The sequence below is a fragment of the Pseudorca crassidens genome, chromosome 3 (assembly GCF_039906515.1).
Source record: "Pseudorca crassidens isolate mPseCra1 chromosome 3, mPseCra1.hap1, whole genome shotgun sequence".
Classification (NCBI taxonomy): Eukaryota; Metazoa; Chordata; class Mammalia; order Artiodactyla; family Delphinidae; genus Pseudorca; species Pseudorca crassidens.
In genome coordinates, this window is record NC_090298.1 from 164,903,628 (window position 1) to 164,923,864 (window position 20,237).

Genomic DNA, 20,237 nt, shown 5'->3' on the forward strand with positions numbered 1-20,237 from the left:
TTGAAGACATCATGCTCAGTGAAATAAGCCAGTCACACAAAGACAAATACTGTGTGATTCCACTTACATGAGGTCCCTAGAGGAGTCAAATTCATAGAGACAGAAAGTAGAATGGTGAGTGCCAGAGGCTGGGGGAGGGGGAGGGGGAGTGAGTGTTTCACAAGGACAGAGTTTCAATTTGGGAAGATGAAAAGAGTTCTGGCAATGGATGGTGGTGACGGTTACTTAGCACTACTGAATTGACCCTTAAAAATGGCTAAGATAAAAAAAAAAAGGTTAAGACGGTAAATTTTATGTTATAGGTATTTTACCACAATTAAAAAAATACTTTGGGACTTCCCTGGTGGCACAGTGGTTAAGAATCCACCTGCCAATGCAGGGAACACGGGTTCAATCCCTGGTCTGGGAAGATCCCACATGCTGCGGAGCACTAAGCCTGCGAGCCACAGCTACTGAGCCTGTGTCTAGAGTCCGCGAGCCGCAACTACTGAGCCCCTGTGCCATAACTACAGAAGCCAGTGCACCTAGAGCCCGTGCTCCGCAACAAGAGAGGGCTCCGTAATGAGAAGCCTGCGCACCACAACAAAGAGTAGCCCCCACTGGCTGCAACTAGAGAAAGCCCACGCACAGCAACGAAGATCCAACACAGCCATAAGTAAATAAATAAACAAATAAATAAATAGATAGATAAATAAATACGTATTTTTTTTAAATTAATTCTACTGCTGATGAACATTTGGGTTGCTTCCAGTGTTTTGCTGTTAGGACAGTGCTGCTCTGCCTGTTCTAGAGCTTTTCTCCCAGTGCAAGTTTCCCAGGAGCGGAACTGCTATGTCGTAAATTCAGCAAAGTGCTTTACATGGAATCGTACTGTGCATGTAACTGAGCTCAGGGACATGAGCTCTGTACACTCCGACCGCATTAAATCTCACAGTCCTGAAGTAGGTGCTTACATTTTGCCCATTTGGCAGATAAGTGGACGTGAGGCTCAGAGAGGTCAAGTAACTTGCCCAAGGACACACAGGAGGCTTCTCCCTTGTCTGGGATGCACCATGCTCATCCCCCTACATCTCCCCATGGCCCTGGACCCTGGCGGGACAGAGCTCACCATTGATGCAGCCCAGCTCGTCGCTCAGGTCCTTACAGTCATACTCCCTGTCGCACTGCCGGCTGCCATGGATGCAGGTCCCATCTGAGCACTGGAACTCATCAGGCCGGCAGGTGGCCACAGCTGGGAAAGACAGAGCCAGGTGTGGAAAATAAGAAAGTGGGCAGGAAAGCACCCTAACACAACCGTTTTCTTAGACTTTTCTCCAGTCTGTCCTCGTATGCAGGAAATTCACTAAAAAGCTGGCAGAGCCAACAGGCCATTCTCTGCAGAAAAGCAGTGATGTGGTCCCAACCCAGACAGAGGCACGGCCAGGTAAGCTATGATAAATCATATCAATACCACTGAGTATCATACAGCCCCTCAAATGACTCACACTGCAAACGTAAAACATGTTTCAGTTGACACTACCTAAAAAGGCCATTACAATGAAATCTTGGCGGACACACGTGATGACTAGAATAGGGTCATTTTAACCACGGTCCAGACCTTGACCTCCAACAGGTTTTTGCTTTACCCTAATTCATTAAGCTCTAAGCTTAAGTTTTCCGCACTTTCCCATGGGTTACATTTCACTATCAAAATGTTTACAATTTGAAAATTCGATTTCAGGAGGTCAGTGAAAAAAGATGATAAATCTATGGGCAGAATGATCCTCCCCACCCACCTTTTTAAAAGTATGCAAACGGGCTTCCCTGGTGGCGCAGTGGTTGAGAGTCCGCCTGCCAATGCAGGGGACACAGGTTCGTGCCCCGGTCCGGGAAGATCCCACATGCCGCAGAGTGGCTGGGCCCGTGAGCCATGGCCGCTGAGCCTGAGTCTGGAACCTGTGCTCCACAACGGGAGAGGCCACAACAGTGAGTGGCCCGTGTACCGCAAAAAATATATATATAAAATAAATAAAATAAAATAAAAATATGCAAATGTCTGGAGCTTGTTATTTTCAAGTGTACTTGCTCTGCTGTGACCTAGGTAAAAGAGGAGAATGATCCTACTTTTTGTTTTGCTTTGTGTATTTAGAATGATCCTATTTTTAACCCCTGTGTCTATCTTTGCATTAAGGAAAAAAATACAACTGAACATAACTCTCGCAAAACATGCTCTCCGATGAGAGTTCACATGGTGGGGTGATCAGGGATGGGTTCGGGTTCACAGGTGTGTGTCCTCAGAGGGTTACTCTGCCTTTCTGTGCCTCAGTCTCCTCATCTGTAAAGAATGAGGGAAGCGTGCTCTCACAAGTCATGGGGATTAAATGAGTTTGTGTTCAGTTTTATTTGTTTATTTACTTATTTATTTTTTATTTTTGGCCTCGCCGTGGGGCTTGTGGGATCTTAGTTCCCCAACCAGGGACTGAACCCCGGCCCTTGGCAGTGAAAGAGCGGAGTCCTAACCACTGGACTGCCAGGGTGTTCAGTTTTAGAACCGATCGATCACATACAAAGTCTTCAACTGTTTTGTTTTGCCTTATTTATTTTTTGGCTGCGCCAGGTCTTAGTTGTGGCATGTGGGATCTTCACTGCCGCAGGTGGGATCATGCGGGATCTTCATTGCGACATGTGGGGTCTTTAGTTGCGGCATGCGGGATCTAGTTCCCTGTCCAGGGACTGAACCCGGCCGGGTGCACTGGACTCCGCAGGCTGGAAGTCCCTTCAATCGTTTTTAAAAGGTGTAAGAAGTTTTTAAAAAGTCTAATTACGGGACTTCCCTGGCAGTCCAGTGGTTGAGACTCCACGCTTCAAATGCAGGGGGCACAGATTCGATCCCTGGTTGGGGACTAAGATCCCGCATGCCATGTGGGGCGGCCAAAAAGGAAAAAAATAATAATTAAAAAATAAAATGTCTAATTACACCTATACAGCGATTGCAACTCTGAACACTGTGCACTTGGGCAAAGATGCCAAAGAAACAGAAAGACGAAAACGACCTACATCACTAGCCGTGCAAGAACGGCCCTGATTCAGGGTGCACTGACTCAGGGCCACGTCTTCATCACAGTCGCCACTAACCACCTGTGGCTATTTAAGTTTCAATGAGTTAAAATGAAAGCAACCTAAGAATTCCATCTTTCAGTGGCACCAGCTACACTGGCCAGCGCTCGTGCACTGGGCAGCATCACAGCAAGTTCGATTGGATGGCACTGGATTCTAACCGAGGCCCGCAAAGGCCGATGCTGTTGCCCCATCTGCAGGGGAGGAGACCACAGCACAGTGGTCCCTGGCCAAAGGTCACACAGCACAGATGACACCAGCCAGGCCCAGAGCCCAGGATCCTTTCTGGACCCAAATTATACTGCAGGTTGCAGTTTGCTCCCCTGGGCAAAAGAGATTAATTAAATAGGTGTTCCAGACTGAGCACTCTTTGGAGGATAGCTTGTCCTCCATGTGACTGGAAAGACTCGAACATGAAATGGGACCGATTTTCTTGCTATGAGATGTGAAACCATTCAACCACCTAAAGGCACTGCCCCTGCCCCGACTTGGGGGAGCCTGGGGACAGATGAGGGGACCCGTGCGGCGCCCCTACCACAGTTCTCCTCGTCAGACTTGTCCTTGCAGTCGGGGTCGTGGTCGCAGTGCCAGCTGGAGTGGATGCATTCGCCGCTGCGACAATGGAACTCGAGGGCCGAGCAGGGGTTGTTGCCCTGTGTGGGGTCCGACGGCTGAGGGCTCCCGCAGTGCTGCGGCCACTCGTCAGAGCCGTCTTCGCAGTCGGGGTCGCCGTCGCAGGCCCAGAGCTCGGGGATGCAGGTGGAACTGTTGCACTGGAAGCTGGCAGGGCTGCAGGTGGGCACGGGGCAGGACACCTCGTCTGAGCCATCTAAGCAGTCCAGGTCCGAGTCGCAGACGAACTTCGGGGCGATGCACTTGCCGTCATTGCAGCGGAACTCGTCCTGGGAGCACGTCTTGGGGGCTGCGGGGACGGACGGGAGACGACAGCCCGGTCAGCAGGGAGCCTCCCACCACATTCTGACACAAGCCCATTGCACAGATGCAGACACTGAGCCAAGGAGAGGCCAGAGCCCAGTGGTCAGGAGCTCAAGGCAGTGGTCAGGAACCCTGAACACGGAACCGCTGCCCTGGCCGGAAGACTGCCCAGCTCCTGGGCCCCCTCTGTGCTTCAGTTCCCTCATCTGTTCGTGTCTTAAGGCATTGCTGAGGACTTGGGGTATAAAGCTCTCACGTTGGGCTGGGTACATGGGAAGCAGTATGAGTCTGCACAGGGGACTTCCCTGGTGGTCCAGTGGTAAAGAATCCACCTTCCAATGCAGGAGATGCGGGTTCAATCACTGGTTGGGGAACTGAGATCCCGCATGCCGGGGCGGGGGCAACTAAACCCCTGCACCACAACTACTGAGTTCATGAGCCTCAACTAGAGAGCCTGCGTGCTGCAAACTACGGAGCCCATGCACTCTAGAGTCCGCGTGCCACAAGTAGAGAGAGAAAACCCACACGCCACAACTAGAGAGAAGCCTGTGCCCTACAACTACAGAGGAAGAAGCCCCAGCGAGGAAATGAAAGATCCCACATGCTTCAACAAAGATCCTGCATGCCTCAACTAAGACCCAATGCAGTCAAAAAAATAGTGTGCACAGGGAATACAGTCAATATCATATAATAAATTATAATGGAAAAGAATATGAAAAAGAATATATGGGGGCTTCCCTGGTGGCGCAGTGGTTGAGAGTCTGCCTGCCACTGCAGGGGACATGGGTTCGAGCCCTGGTCTGGGAAGATCCCACATGCCGCGGAGCAACAAAGCCTGTGCACCACAGCTACTGAGCCTGCGCTCTAGAGCCTGCAAGCCACAACTATGGAAGCCCACGTGCCTAGAGCCTGTGCTTTGCAACAAGAGAAGCCACTGCAATGAGAAGCCCACACTCCGCAATGAAGAGTAGCCCCCGCACGCCACAACTAGAGAGAGCCTGCGCCCAGCAACGAAGACCCAACGCAGCCAAAAATAAATAAATAAAATAAATTTATTAAAATGTTCCCCAGGGAGCTGTTTCATCAGATGACCACTAACCAAGGTTAGACGTGCATTTCTAAGGTAAATGTAAGCAAACACTCACTTTTTGGGTCTTATGGCTTGTGGGATCTCAGTTCCCCAACTAGGGATTGAACCCTGGCCACGGCAGTGAAAGCCCAGAATCCTAACCACCTGGCCACCAGGGAACTCCCCGTTTTTAGTTTTTTTTAAGACTCTCTTAAGGGTTTTCATATTTTGTGAACTTGAAGATTTGATGTGATCTCAGTTATTTAAATTTTCCCCAGGATTTTTTGTTTTTTGTTTTTTAAAGGGCCTTATTTTGTTAAAAAAAAAAAAACCTATGCAATTGAAAATGAAATTATAAACAATGAATAAAATCAAAGAGACAAGACAGAACCAACTGCAAAGTGCCTTCCCCTCCAAGACTCTCGGCCTGTTTCTTCACAGAACCCTCAGTTTGGGGAACAAACTCTGACCTTAGCCAGGAACCCGGTCAGGTCACTTGGACTAAACCAGGACCCACGGGCCACCAGGCCAGTGACTCCACTTACGACAGCCTTCCTCGTCTGAGCCGTTCTCGCAGTCCAGCTGGCCGTCGCATCTCCAGGACTCAGGAATGCAGCGATTGACATGGCCCCCACAGCTGAAGTCCCCCGTCTTGCAGGTGACAGACACTATGGGAGAAACAGGATTCAGCCTTAACCCAGAGGGAAGACCAACCTGCCTCGCCAGTCCGAGCTTTGAAAGGGAAAAACCCAGAGTTTTCTGACAGGGAGTGCCGAGCCCACTTTTCTGAGTCAAAATGAAGGACATTTAATGGAGCTTGTTTAAAATTAGAAGCTAGGTGCTGCAAAGGTTTTGGAACGAGATGGAGGTGGTGGTTGTACAGCACTGTGAATGTATTCATGCTACTGAACTTTACTTTTTTTAATTTTTAAATTTTTTTGGCTTTTTAAAAATTGAAGTATAGTTGATTTACAATGTTGTGTTAGTTTCAGGTGTACAGCAAAGTGATTCATATATATATATATATTCTTTTCCATTACGGTTTATCACAGGATATTAAATATAGTTTCCCTGTGCTATACAGTAGGACCTTGTTGTTAATCTATTTTTTATATAGCAGTGTGTATATGTTAATCGCAAACGCCTAATTTATCCCTACCCCCTCCGTCTCAAACTGATCACTTGAAAATGGCTAATTTCTGTTATGTGAATTTCACCTCGATTTACAAAAAAAAAAAAAAAAGAGGCTTTAAAGGAAAGTTTCAGTTCCAGTAATATCTTCTCTCTCCATTTCCCAATTCACAGCTGAATACATCAATACACTGGCCAATTTCCACCGAGTCTGTCATCCAGTATCATCAAATCACTTTGCTGTACAGCAGAAATGTTTATTTATTTATTTTTAAAAAAGTGGTTTTTGTTGTGTCATGGCTTGCGGGGATCCCCAAAGAGGGATCCAACACCGGCCCCCTGTAGTGGAAGTGTGGAGTCGTAACCACTGGGCCGCCAGGGAAATCCCTGTACAGCAGAAATTAACACAACGTTGTAAATCAACTATACTTAAATTTTAAAAAAAGAGTGAAAAAAAAAGGTTAGGACGCGTGTCACGCCCAAAGGGGACTCACTGCACGTCTCCTGGGACTCATCGGAGCTGTCCTGGCACTCAGCGCTCCCGTCGCAAACCCACTTGTAGGAGATGCATGTCCCATCTCGGCACTGGAACTCATTTCTCCCACATTTGTCTTCCACTGAGAGAGAAAGAAAGGAGAAGGAAGGATCAGGGTCAGGATTAGAAACGACCATGCTCCCTGTGTCTATTTCCTGCCAACTGAAGAACGAACCAGAAATACAACCTTACTATAACAGTCAAGTTCCCAGGAAATGAAACACGTACAACAAATTAAATTTCATGAACTGAAATGTAAGTATTGTGGAGGATGCAAAGAACACATCCAAAAGAGAGATTTGTCCCCAGTATGAGATTTTGGCATCATGGTTGTTGAGTCCAAAGTATGGATCCATTGGTCTATGGGAATAAAATATTAGAAACTGGGTGTACATTAACAAAGAAAAGAAAATTATTTCGCATATTACAAATCTGTATTGGAAACAGTACCAAGGAAAATTGAGGCTGTAAAAGCATTAAGCTGGAGGAAAACTTGAAAAGCTTTCTCCAGTAGGTAGAAAGGAACTATAAAGAGATAAAAATTATGAGAAATTATTAATGTAGAGGTCAGTGAGCAGAGATCCAGCAGAAAAGATAATCATATAACTAAAAGATCAAAAGAAATGGGACAGACACAGTAACAAAAGATCTAATCAAGAGAAAACTTTCCTTAGGAAAACGAAGACTTGGATTTTGAGATAAAAATGAGGACAGCGGCTTCCCTGGTGGTGCAGTGGTTGAGAGTCCGCCTGCCGATGCAGGGGACGCGGGTTCGTGCCCCGGTCCGGGAAGATCCCACATGCCGCGGAGCGGCTGGGCCCGTGAGCCGTGGCCGCTGAGCCTGTGCGTCCGGAGCCTGTGCTCCGCAACGGGAGAGGCCGCAACGGTGAGAGGCCCGCGTACCGCAAAAAAAAAAAAAAAAAATGAGGACAAAGTAAGTGTTTGGGAAGTTTTCTAAAATATATGATTTTTGCACTTTGGAAAAGAGAACAAAATAATATTGACTGCATTTAGTTTTAGATATCATGCTTTGATTTAGAATGCATGTTATGTGTGAACTACGATCAAAGCAAACTTTTATTGGTTGGTAAAACCTGGTACTAATCCTTTAACCTCTAAATATAAACTTTGATCCCCTTTGTAATCTAAAGTAATGCGGCCAATAAAAATTATGATCTGGTTCATCTCAGGATAAGGAAATAAGACCAAAAAAAAAAAAAAAGAAGCTAGCAAGATTTTCCTGATTAGTCAGATGTTCTGAAGGCAAATAGTATGTAAAATAGAAGTTTTAACTGATGGCTACATTTGTTATATTTTTATTACCTTTGTAAGAAGATTAAGAATGTCTTTTCTTTTATTAATTTATTTTGAACGTTAGCCATAACCAAATAAAGAGTTTAATGGTTTGTGCAAAACTTATTCATGAGCTCATCTTGCACAAAGGCAATTAATGAACGCATTGTCTGGGAGAAAACTCCAGACAAGAAGAACAGAAGACAGTAGATCCTTTAATGATTCTTCTCATGGGAGAAGTCTCTCCTTCCTTCATTCTGGATATGGGTGAGGAAGATTCAAGATCTTACACACTTTAGGGCTTTTTATGTATTTAGATTTTTCTTTTCCTTTGATATTCTCTTTAAACACCCAAAATTTGTTTTTTTTTTTGTTTTTTTGGGTTTTTTTGCGGTATGCGGGCCTCTCACTGTTGTGGCCTCTCCCGTTGCGGAGCACAGGCTCCGGACACGCAGGCTCAGCGGCCATGGCTCACGGGCCCAGCCGCTCCACGGCATGTGGGATCTTCCCAGACCAGGGCACGAACCCGTGTCCCCTGCATTGGCAGGCGGACTCTCAACCACTGCGCCACCAGGGAAGCCCCCAAAATTTGTTTTTATCCATGGTGGTATTGCCTAGAAAACGTGAATCATCTACACTTAGTCTAGTAAACGGTTACAGGTAAATTAAAATTTTGTTGCCTGGAAAAGAAAAAAAAAAGAATTTCCATTAATAATTCTTTAGCTCTGAGACTACTGAAGAATGTTTCCAAGTATCTGTTCTCCTCCTCCTTCTCCATATTATTAAGACCTTCAAGTTTTAGCTGGGCACACGACCCAAAAGAGGATCTATAATTTCCCAATTTTCCTTGCAGCTAGGTGTGGCCATGAGTCTGAGTTTAAGCTAATGAGCTGTGAGTGGATGTAAATGTGCAAACTTCCCAACCTTAGATGGCAGCATTGACAAGTTTATTCCTATTTTTTTTAAGTCTTTATTGAATTTGTTACAATAATGCTTCTGTTTTATGTTTTGGTCACGAGGCATGTGGGATCCTAGCTCCGCGACCAGGAATTGAACCCACACCCCCTGCACTGGAAGGCAAAGTCTTAACCACTGGACCACCAGGGAAGTCCCAAGGTTATTCCTATTAATGAGCATTTTGCCCCTCCTACCCTCAACATACAAGATAAAAAGAGACCTAATCAGATATGATAGAAGGTCAAGCCAAAAAAAATCAAAATGATCAAGGACACCCTTTGAAATGTGGCCTTCTGTGCCCAATTGCTAATGATTAACCTTGCCCTTAATACTCAGCCATAAAAAAGACTTAAATAATGCCACTTGCAGCAACATGGATGGACCTAGAGGTTATCATACTAAGTGAAGTAAACCAGACAGAGAAAAACAAATATCATACAATATTGCTTATATGTGGAATCTTAAAAAAAACGATACAAACGAACTTATTTACAAAACAGGAATAGACCCATAGACACAGAGAACAGTCTTATGGTTACCAAAGAGGAAAGGGGTGAGGGACAGATAAATTAGGAGGTTGAGATTAACATATACACACTACTATATATAAAATAGATAACCAACAAGGACCTACTGTATAGCACAGGGAACTATACACTTAATATCTTGTAATAACCTATAAGAGAAAAAAAATTGAAAAAGAATATGAATCACTTTTGCAAAAAAACGCTCTGACTACATCATGATTTCAGATTTTAACTAACTATAGCAGGAAGCCATCACGAATAACAAGATATTTTTAAATGTTGTGTGTCTGATTTTTAATCTCACCTTTTTAACATTTCTGCTTTTCTGTATAGTTATAGTTTGTCATGTACATCATACACTAGTACAGTATATGATAAATAATTATATTAGGGAGGACTTCCTCAAAATTTTTTTAACCAGTGAGGGTATGCGATTAAAAGAGTTGGGAGACCAACTGGTTAAGACTAGGATCAAAGACTTTAGGGCCCAAATGTGATGTGAAATACTGGATTGGATCTTGGAAGAGGAAAGGGCCATTAAAGAAAAAAATGGATGAAACCCAAAGAAAGTCTGGAGTTCATAGTAATATACAAATGTTAATCTCTTAGTTTTGACATGTACTGTAGTATGTAAGACGTTAATATTGGGGGAAAATGTATGAGGGGTATGAGAATTCTCTGTAATATCTTTGCAACTTTTTTTACATTGAATATAATCCCAAAATAAGAAGGTCATTTTTTTCCCAAGTCATTGAGGTGAAAGATGACATACATTAGATGACTGCAGTTCTTTCTTTCTTTCTTCCTTTCTTTCTTTCTTCCTTCCTTCCTACCTTTCTTCATTAAATATTTTTGGCTGTGTTGGGTCTTCATTGCCGTGTGCAGGCTTTCTCTAGTTGCAGCGAGCGGGGGCTGCTCTTCAATGCGGTGCATGGGCTTCTCATTGCGGTGGCTTCTCTTGTTGTGGAGCACAGACTCTAGGCACGCAGGCTCAGTAGTTGTGACCCCCGGGCTTAGTTGCTCCGTGGCATGTGGGATTGTCCCGGGCCAGGGATCGAACCCGTGTCCCCTGCACTGGCAGGAGGATTCTTAACCACAGTGCCACCAGGGAAGTCCCCACTGCAGTTCCTTAAAATGAACAATGAATGTGAATAAAGACTTGGGGAGCATCAGTGGGGAAAAAAGTCTTTAGGGCTGGAAGGCATGTGAAGGCCAGACCTTATGATGATGAAGGAAGAGCTGAGTCTCCAACTCATCCCATTCTTGGCCAAAATGGAAGTGTGGTCTCCATCTAAGTTAAAGTCAAGACATAAGGTGGCAGAGAGGTGAAGGTGGCCCACAGCCGGAAGGGAACAAAAGAACATGCCTGGATACTTCTTTTCCAAGCTCACGGATGTAGGCCGGTGTTCCCTACACACATCCCATTTCCTTTCATACACACCCATCTGCAAGACATCTGTTTTCCCCATAAAATGCCATCCTGAAACCTCTATAAACAAGGAAGAGGGAGGCCCTGAGGTCACCAGATTTCACCAACTGTCCCCACTCCAAAGCAGTGTGAATTACAGTCTTACGGAAATGGCATTCTCTGCCTCCGTACTGGATCTGGTAAAAATTTCACAACCTCAGATCCCAAATCCCTGCAGTTCCCTCTGCTGCAAAGCCCCCTCCCAACTCCCACCTGTTTGTTTGGCTAACGGTTCAACTTTGAATACTTATTTATTTATTTTATTATTTATTTATGTATTTTGGCTTTGCCAGGTCTGAGTTGTGGCATGCAGGACCTTTTAGTTGCAGCATGAGGGCTTCTTAGTTGCAGCATGCGGGATCTAGTTCCCTGACCAGGGATTGAACCTGGGCCCCCTTCATTGGGATTGCCGAGTCTTACCCGCTGAACTACCAGGGAAGTCCCTAACAGTTCAACTTTGAAGCTGACCTTCCCCAAAACTGGGTTTGGCACCCCCATGAGCCCCTAAAACACCCATTTCTCACTCCTAACACGGTATCGAAAGCACCTGTTTATTGTGTATCCCCCAGGCTAGACTTAAACTCCTTGAGAGTAAGGAATGTCTTTTTCATCGTTTCAGCATGAAACCATCAGAGCCCAAGGCCTGACACAGTCACAGTAAGATTTGTTCAATAGGTATGCCAAAAATCAGGGCCGGGTCCATCACCTTTGCCGGGGAAAGATTTTGGAAAAGTGGAACTCTTCCACATTCCACCTCTTAGGAGGGCAACAGGGCAGAATCTGTCAAAATTTAAAGTGCAAAGTCCCTGGGACCCAGAAGAAATATTAACACAGGTGTATAACAATGTCAAGTTCAAAAGAGGTCCAAAGCTTTCTCTGTTTGTTTATTTTGGCAGTGCCTGGCGGCATGCGTGATCTTACTTCCCCCACCAGGGATCGAACCCATGCCCCCTGCAGTGGAAGCTCAGAGTCCTAACCACTGGACCACCAGGGGAGTCCCTAAAACTTCTCTTATAATAGAGAAAAGGGGGGAACAATTGGTGGTATTATTTATTTATGTATTTAATTTATTTTTGGCTGCATTGGGTCTTCATTGCTGCGTGAGTGCTTTCTCTAGTTGCTGCGAGTGGGGGCTACTCTTTGTTGCGGTGCACGGGCTCTAGGCGCGCAGGCTTCAGTAGTTGTGGCACACAGACTTAGTTGCTCCGTGGCATGTGGGATCTTCCCTGACCAGGGCGCGAACCGGTGTCCCCTGCATTGGCAGGAGGATTCTTAACCACTGCGTCACCAGGGAAGCCCAGTGGTATTTTAAAATATGACCACAAATTCCATGACACTCCCTCCAAAAGGTGAGCCTAATTCCCCACACCTGGCGTGTACTCAGGACTTGTTTCTAATATAGAGAAAAAGGCAGACGTGATGAGGTGTGCCTTCTGACCCTACATCATGAAGCCACCGCAGCCTCCTCCAGAATCTCTTGGATTGCTTACTCTGGGGGAAGCCCTTTGCACACGCTGAGGTGCTCCATGCAGTGAGTGCCTGAAGCCTTCTGGGAAAAGCCACTGAGGACACCATCTTGGAAGGGAACCTTCAGCCCCCATAGAGCCCTCAGATGACTGCAGCCCCTGCAGATGTATTTTTTCCTGGGGTATCTAGATGGCAACTTCAAGTGAGATCCTGAGCCAGAACCATCTGGCTATGCTGCTTCCAAATTCCTGACCCACAGAAACTTGGAGATAATAAATGTGTATTGTTTTCAGCCACTAAGTTTTGGGGTAATTTGATATGCAATAGATAATTAATACATAACCTAACTTAAGAAGGTATGCCTATATTCAAATGGAACTATGTAGCCACACATGCAAAATCGATACCTAATTATAATGCAGATCCTTCAGAGGCACTGAAAAAGGTGATGTCAACCATCCTACGTTGTGACACTGTGCAAAGCTGTCCACAGTATTTTGCTAAATGGGGAAAAAAGCAAGGGGCAGAAGAGTTTGTAATAGTTTTCAGTGTGATCCTACTTTTGGAAGAAACAAAGTCTTATCTGTGCTTCTGCATAGGAAACAGTGGCAAGGGGCCTTCTTCAATTCATTTCAGGTTGTTTGGTTTTCTTCTAAGAATGCTTTACTCTTGAGATTCTTTTTTTTTTTAAAAAAAGGAAGAAAATGATTAAGTGAAAGAACTAAGATATCAGTCAGTGCCTATCCCTGGCATTAGCCCCAATTCCTCTGATTCAATAAACCTCCCTTTTTGTCGGCTCTTGGTGCCTTTGGTCATTCCAATGGGGGTTGACAAGGCCAGAGACCTCTGGAGGCCCTTGAACATTTCACTCAGCCTTGAACCCAATCCTGAGCCTGGGTTGAGGGCTATGGGGGTCAGGGGCTCTGGGACCCAGTTTGAAAACCACCTTCCTGGAGAAATGGGACACTATATGCTGTACTTTATCACTCTCCTCTGGCTTCCTTTGGTAAACAGTTCCACTACCCAGATGAGTGTATTATGTATTACATTTATACAAGAGGGAGGAAACCTTTTACTGCAGCCACAGAATGCCAGGAAAAGGTAAGATGATGGTGGATGACTTTCCATGGCCTGATTCCAGCTGTCAAGGAATGTTCTGCATTTTTAGGACTTTTGGAGAACCTTGCAAAAAGATCATCTTTCACTGCCCTGGAGTCTATGGAGCACAATGAAACTAACGTTTGGATTGCTTTTCCTTGTAAAAGTTATTCTTTGAAAAACAGCTACTTACTTATTTATTTATGTGTACATGTGTGTATATGTATGTATTTGAGTTCTCAAATATGCATGCACGGATGGAGAAACTTGATTTGGCTTTTCTGGTAAAGGGATCCAAGGGAGAATAATGTATCCCTTCATCCATTTCTACTTTGCTGGTTCACCCAGCACTTTTGTGTAGACTCCCTGAGAGGCAGTGTAGTGAGGTGCTCAGACAGACAGGCTTGGGTGTAAATGGCTTTCTGGGAACTTTCTGGGATGTGAGAAATTCTCTAGATCCTAATGAGAGGTGGTTACATAGAAGTAAATGTTTATCACAACTCACTGAACTCTTTACTTATCTGTCCATTTTATAGTATGTCAATTATACCTCAATTTCAAAATGGAAACTCTAAGTCTTCAAAGATCATGTCCAAGGTTCCTGCCAGAGGTTAGGAAACCAGTCAGGTGAGATTAGGAGGGCCACAAGGAGGCTACAGGTGATAAAGATAGAAATACAAAGAGTGTTGACAAGCATCAACAGAACTTGGTAACTGAACTACAAGGAGGCCAGGCTGGAGGTAGCCCCAGTGGAGCCCATTCATTCAAGAGAAGTGAATGAGCTGAGCTTTGGAATCTACTGCTATCAGAACACAGACTGATAAACACATTGCCCAGCTACTGAGCCAAACAGGATATCTCCCTCAGAGTTGCCTCTACAATACACCCCACACCCCACTGACTCACAACCGAACTGTGATCATGCCTGAAAAAGGAAATGACTCACTTCTAGATCCTGGCACACAGGGTGAGCAAAAACCAATCGGAATTCCAACACTCTCAGAAAAAAGTAAAAAAGGAAGTTCAGGCAAGGGGCATTCTCAGTGAGGATCCCGGAGGAGGACCTTCTGTCATCCCCTCTCCCAACCAGGCGATTGCAGTTTCGATTGCCACTACTAATCCACTTTGCACAAGGAATCATCTTACACACAAAATGTGCTCCTGGAAAGGTTAGAACTATTAAAACATCTTAAGGCCCTTTAAAGAACAATAACCCCGTTCCCTGGATAACAAGCCTTCCCCTGGCAACAGTTAATCAAATATTTGCTTGTCATAGACGGCTGAAGACCCCACCAACAGGAAGACCCCACTACTACCTATTTCTATCTGAACAGCTGGCCAACAGCTCCAGACAGTGTTTAAATGAAAAGTGAATGGATTTCACCATTACAGGGAACGGTCAGCTGGGAAATAAATCCCATAGCCTTGCTCATGGGGATGGGAATGAGGAACAGTGAGCACCAAGGGACAGCACATCAGATGGGTGTCTCCACAGCAGGCAACACAGTCCTGAACAATGGGTCAGAACTAGGCCTGTTTCAAACGCCACAGCCCAAAGAAATCACACCTCTTTCTTGTTTTCTCCCTGTTCCAGAAGCAAGATTTGGGTTTTCTATGTCAGTTTCATTTGAATTTCAGCAAAAGCAAACCAGAGCTCCCAATCCCTTATCTCCTCATGCTGGAGATGCCTAAAATTATATAAGCACTGCACCCTCCCTTAGGAAAAAAAACAAAAACAAAAAAACTAAACTCTAGCCCTTAGACCTCTCCTGTCACGAATGACAAGTCAGGAACAACATAATTGAAACACAAAAGGGGAATACACATTTCTGCTTTTTCTCCAGCACACAAATGAGGTGGTAAACGCTTTCGATGTTTTCCTTCCTGTTACTGAAGACAGTGGTTGTGCAGGGAAATCAAAATAATACATGGAATCATTTTCTTGAGAAAGAAATGGCGGGACCTAACAGACTCCGCGGAAAACAAAGGAGATATCCTTTTACCAGTGCTCTTTTCCACACCAGGTGTCGCCAAGGTATTTTCCCCAAGGGTGATCTCGATGGTAGATTTTGTTGCCTTTGGGGAGGGGTAGCCTGTTTCTATCACTGTTCACAGCTGGCTACTTCCAGTGTCTTAGCAACACATGGTCTCTTTCCTGACAGCGGGGCAGAGTATGGATGCTGTTAATGTACTTAAAGTGGAACATGAAAGGCCATCCAAGCTCTGAGCAAAAAAGGCATCTAGAATTGGGTCTTATCAGGGGAGGAACCCTACAGATAAGAGCAGGAATACTGTGGAAAGACAGAATGAGGCACATATTTCTCTTAAAGATTTGCAGTCTCAAAAACACTCTCCCTATCTTTTGCCAGTGTTGCCCGGGAAGAAAAGTATGCTTGGCAATGATCAATGAACAACCCTGGAGCCTGCTGCCAAAGCAGACACAACTCTTAGAGGGACCACTCTACTTTCTGAGTTTGGATGTGTCCTTGGCATATTTGAGGCTCCACACACAGCTGTTAACTGATTTTGATCTGGCTAAGGGAAAGCGTGCAGTTAAGATCCCAATTACTTCCATTCCCAAAGGAAACAGACAAGAAATTCCCTCCCCCTCGGGGCAAACTGGAGTAGTCAGGGCTGCTACAAATGTACATGGTTGTGTTAACACCAGAGAAGATACTTAGTAGCTGCCAGCTCTTGGGAGCCTGGGAAACACACCAGAGGATCAGCCTCCTTGAGACCCAAAATACACCAGATCCTTCGCCACCCAGTGAAAGAGGAAACTGAAGCACGCAACACATCTTGCTCAAGACTTCACTGCCATCGTTTCCTCTTAGGAAAGGAGTGGATCGCGTGTGAAACACAGGCTAATCAAGCGTCTCTTGACCAAGCCACGCTCCCTTTGCTTCACACAACTGAATGGCCGAATTATTACAGTAATCCTCTGCCATGTGCAACCTCCCTTCCTCTCCTCCCAGAGGAAACTGATGGGTCACAGGTACTGATTCCAAGAGTTCAAAGCCACCTCCCTGCCAATAAAAAGGAAAAGCTTCCTGCATCCTGTTAATCAGACAATCCCAATACTTTTCTAGGCCCAGCTGGTCGTAAGTAGGAAAAGGACCATTACTCTATTTTCCAGAGCGAGGTCAAATGCCTCTGGGAGCCAGCAGACAACTCAGGATGGTGCCTCAACTAGCCTCTTAACCAAATCTAAATTTCAAACCCTCTAAAACGAAATGCTGTCCTGTGGGCAGCACAGCTGAACCCATTCAGCGCCTCTGAACAAACAAGGCAACCCGAGGGCCATGAGGGTGGCCTGGGGGGCACGTCTGCGAACATGTCCCGGGCGGGGTGGGTGAGGGCGGCCCCCGAGGACAAAGCGGGGACGAAGGCCTCGCCACAGATAGAGGGGAAAACTGAGGCCTCCGCCGAGGGGGCCGAGGCGCTCGCCAAGCGCCTCGGCCACGCTAGCAGAGCTTCTCCAGGGGCCCGGGACGTGACGCCTCCTTTGTGACAGAAGCTGGGACCAACCTGAGGAATCTCCTTGGACGTCCTCACCGAGAACGAGGTGCGCCGCTACTCTTGAGCCAGCCCCGCCCGGCGCCGCGCGCGCCTCCGCAGCCACCGCTTCCCATTGGCCAAGGGGAGTGGCTCGAGGCTCGCCTGTTCCAATGGCGCCCTATGGGAGCTCGGGGGCGGGGCTGAAGGCGGTGGCCTTGGGAGGAAGTGTGGTGCGGGGTTCGCGCTGGACGCGTTCCTCTCAGTTCCGGGAGCCAGTAGCGCCCTTGAGCCGCACAAAGCCAACCTGCCCGCCGCCGTAACCTCTGAGGGTGAACCGGCGCAGGGGCGCGCCCGCAGACTACCCTGAGCGTGCAGCCCGGGACCAGGCTGAGCAGCCGGGTTTCGGGTCACTCTCACCCCTAGAATAACTCTGGGAGGGGGTCCCTCCCCCCATTGGTGGAGACCCGCGTACCCGGCTCTAAGACAAGAGGGTCTGCGGTCGGGTGGAGACTTGTGGGGAAAGCCGCATCTCGCATTCCCCTGACTCCCCAGACCCCTCAGACCCTCCCAACCCTCGCGCTCCCCTTAGTGCTCCCTGCAGCCATTTGGGAAGGATTTCGTGCCATTTTCCCACAAGTCTTACAAGGGTGGAATGATTTTACGTTCTCTTCCCCTGCAAAAAAAAATTACCAAGAGGCTCTCCTAGTTCGCAGGCTCACCCCCACCCCGCGCGGGCTTCTGGAGCCAGCCTTACCTGCACCCGCAGTCGCAGCGATGAGCAGGGCGACGGCCCAGCGCAGCCCGCAGCCCGCAAGCCTCATGTTCCCAGCCTCTGCCTGTCACGCCCCGGACCGGGCTGCTGTCCGCTGTGTCCACTCTGGAAACCCGGGCTTCGCGCGGCCCTGACGCGACTGCACGCGGGGCCCCAGTCATTTGCAGCATTTCAATGTGAGGTTTCCCGTAGAGGGAGGAGTTTGCAGTGGGGTGATTTTCAAACATCTTCACCTCACTGCGAGAGGAGGAGTTTCGAGAGGAGGAGTTTGGAACGGCCGATGTGACATGGGCTCCTTAACCCGTGAAGCCCTGACTCGGATTCCAGTCCTTTCCAAAGCCGCTTCGGGACAGGCTGCCGGATGTGTCCCATTTGGGTAGCCCCTGAAGAGAGGAGCCGCCGCCACGCCCACCCCCAAATGGAAATGCGCGTCTCCTGAAGGATCTCCCTTACATTTCACTCCACTTTTAATTGTTACGTTCTCTTTGGTGCCCAAAGGAGATTAGCAACCACCTGTCCTTCCAAATCGTCTAATTGGCCAATTGACATCTCCCCTCTGACTCAAAAGGAAAAAAACTAGAGATGCTGGAAACTACACCCCCCTACCTCTGTCTCTCCTTGCCTTTTCCTTTGTAGGAATTGTTTATAGATTTTAACTGTTTCGTCATATACAGTCTTAGAGGGTTCTTCCAAATCACCCCATAAACAGTTATTAATGAGGCATTTAAATAAAATCGTCACGAAAGTACAGCCAAAGACTGATTTTGTTTTGTGGAATCCAGCACTTGGATGAATTATGAGCAAAAACATCTCTAAAATCAATTGACCCAATACCTGGGATCTGGACATAAATATTGATTTATCCTTTAAGGAGAAGGAGTTGAATCAACAGAGAGGCCCAAAGCCTCTCCCCAAAGCAAAATGAAAACAAAATAGAGCTTTCAGAACTGAACCCGATTGCCTAAGCCACAGAGGGCTGATGGAGAACAGCTTTCAAGAATCAGGGTGTCTCTTTGGAGATTCATGAACTTCCCAGAGGCCCCTGGCCAGAAAGCCTCCCGTAAGGGGTTTGGTAGTTTTGGAGGGTTCCCTCAGGAATGAGCAGAGTTCTCTGAGGTTTTACAAACTGAGCTTGGCAAGGCATACTTACCTCTCAGCAGGCTTACAGGAAACCCAGGAAAGAAGGCAGAAAAGAGGCAGAGAGGAAACAGAAAGAAAAACAGTGATTTAATCCAGGGGAAGAAATTTATAGACAGTGTTTGGCAGTAAAGAGCCCCAGCTTCTGAATCAGACAGACCTTGGGTGAGTCACTCAGTTTTGTTTTGTTTTTTAACACTTATTTATTTATTTAGTCTGTGAAGGGTCTTAGTTGTGTCATGCTGGATCTTCATTGGAGCATGTGGAGATCTTTAGTTGTGGCATGCATACAGAATCTAGTTTCCTGCAGGGATCAAACCTGGGCCCCCTGCATTGGGAGCGCGGAGTCTCACCCACTGGACCACCAAGGAAGTCCCGAGTCATTTAGCTTTGCCAATTAAAAAATGGGAGATAGGGACTTCCCTGGTGGCTCAGTGGTTGAGTCCACCTGCCAATGAGGGGACATGGGTTTGATCCCTAGTCAGGGAAGCTCCCACATGCTGCAGAGCAGTTAAGCACTGCTGAGCCTGCATGCCACAACTACTGAAGCCTGCGCGCCTAGAGCCCTCTCTCCGAAATAAGAGAAGCCACCGCAGTGAGAAGCCCACGCACCGCAACGAAGAGTAGCCCCCGCTTGCCGCAACTAGAGAAAGCCCGCACAGCAAGAAGACCCAACGCAGCCAAAAATAAATAAATTTTTTAAAAAATAAATAAAAATTAAAAATGGGAGATAAAATAAATATGGGAGAGAAAGTAATGCCACTTCCCTTACTTGGCAGGTTCAGTATCAGGGTCAAAATGAGATCATGAGCAAACACCTGGAGAAATTTACAAGGGCAGGTAAGTTCTGGGAGTTGCAACATTTATGAATGTGTCACCATCCAATTCCAATTCCTTACACCATATGCTCCTTTTTTATTTATTTATTTATCTTTTAAAGTCAGGAGCCCTAGGTGTGATTTCACTTCAGAAAAATTGCAAGACCTCACTGGCTCAGTTTCTGTTGTGAGCCCGTGCTCACAGAAAGAGAAAGCCCGCGCGAAGTAATGAAGACCCAACACAGCCATAAATAAATAAATAAATAATTTTTTAAAAATGTCTAAATAAATACATAAATAAACGTGATTGGAGCCATGCTTGCTTGGCACATAATAGACACAGTGTATGGGTTCCCTGTTTTGTTTGGCTGTCTTTGCAACTACATCTCTTTTTTTTCCCCCCTCTCTCTTTTCTTTAGGGAACACTTTTGTTGA

The 20,237-nt window shown here is 46.4% G+C and overlaps 1 protein-coding gene across 3 annotated transcripts in view; it reads right to left on the minus strand.

Moving 5' to 3' along the window:
* Positions 1 to 18,047, minus strand: part of LDLR (low density lipoprotein receptor) — a 36,061-nt gene extending 18,014 nt beyond the window's left edge. Inside the window, exons 1-5 of one of the 3 annotated variants that reach the window (XM_067733707.1) lie at positions 17,830 to 18,047; positions 6,727 to 6,849; positions 5,647 to 5,769; positions 3,632 to 4,018; positions 1,109 to 1,231 (exon numbers count right to left, since the gene is read on the minus strand). In XM_067733707.1, coding sequence (XP_067589808.1) covers positions 1,109 to 1,231; positions 3,632 to 4,018; positions 5,647 to 5,769; positions 6,727 to 6,849; positions 17,830 to 17,896 — 823 coding nt within the window. In that variant the 5' untranslated portion in view covers positions 17,897 to 18,047. Of the gene's footprint in view, positions 1 to 1,108; positions 1,232 to 3,631; positions 4,019 to 5,646; positions 5,770 to 6,726; positions 6,850 to 17,105; positions 17,117 to 17,829 lie in introns of those variants that run through there. The other 2 variants (XM_067733708.1, XM_067733709.1) reach the window with 2 other exon arrangements.
* Between the last annotated feature and the right edge of the window lie 2,190 nt (positions 18,048 to 20,237).